Source organism: Penaeus monodon, chromosome 23 (genome assembly GCF_015228065.2).
Source record: "Penaeus monodon isolate SGIC_2016 chromosome 23, NSTDA_Pmon_1, whole genome shotgun sequence".
NCBI classification, from domain to species: domain Eukaryota; kingdom Metazoa; phylum Arthropoda; class Malacostraca; order Decapoda; family Penaeidae; genus Penaeus; species Penaeus monodon.
In genome coordinates this window covers 41,221,529-41,221,943 of record NC_051408.1, presented here as the reverse complement: position 1 = coordinate 41,221,943, position 415 = coordinate 41,221,529, and the positions used below count along the sequence as shown (strand labels likewise).

The 415-nt window shown below is 40.2% G+C and overlaps 1 protein-coding gene across 1 annotated transcript in view; it reads left to right on the top strand.

Annotated features, from left to right (window-relative positions):
* LOC119588082 (probable serine--tRNA ligase, cytoplasmic) overlaps positions 1-415 on the top strand; it is a gene marked incomplete at its 3' end in the record, with an annotated part of 11,215 nt that overhangs the window by 8,192 nt on the left and 2,608 nt on the right. Inside the window, exon 9 of the mRNA XM_037936789.1 lies at positions 179-269. Within this exon, the coding sequence (XP_037792717.1) occupies positions 179-269 (91 nt within the window). The remainder of the gene's footprint in view (positions 1-178; positions 270-415) is intronic.

Genomic DNA, 415 nt, shown 5'->3' with positions numbered 1-415 from the left:
TTTGTATACAATTACTGTCATTTCTCAACTACAAGCGTATTTTTGATTAGGGATTATGTGGCATCCAATGCAAAGCAAGCCAGACTGTCACCTTTAATTAAAGAATAATAAGAACTCAAAAAAAGACTTTATTCAGAGACTCCATTAGTTAAAATCTAAATTAATTGTCGCCCTGCAGGTACGCAGGTCTGTCTTACTGTTTCCGTCAAGAGGTCGGCTCGCACGGGAGAGACACCAGAGGCATCTTCAGGGTGCACCAGTTCCAGAAGGTGAGGGAGACGTGAGGGGCAGTTTTTCACATGCAAATTTGAGTATGATAAGGAAGCGTGTGTGGTTCTGTATGTATAGATGTTTGTGTTTCTATTGATGTTTGTGTGTGGAAGTTTTTTCTTGACACTTGATGTTAATGATGACG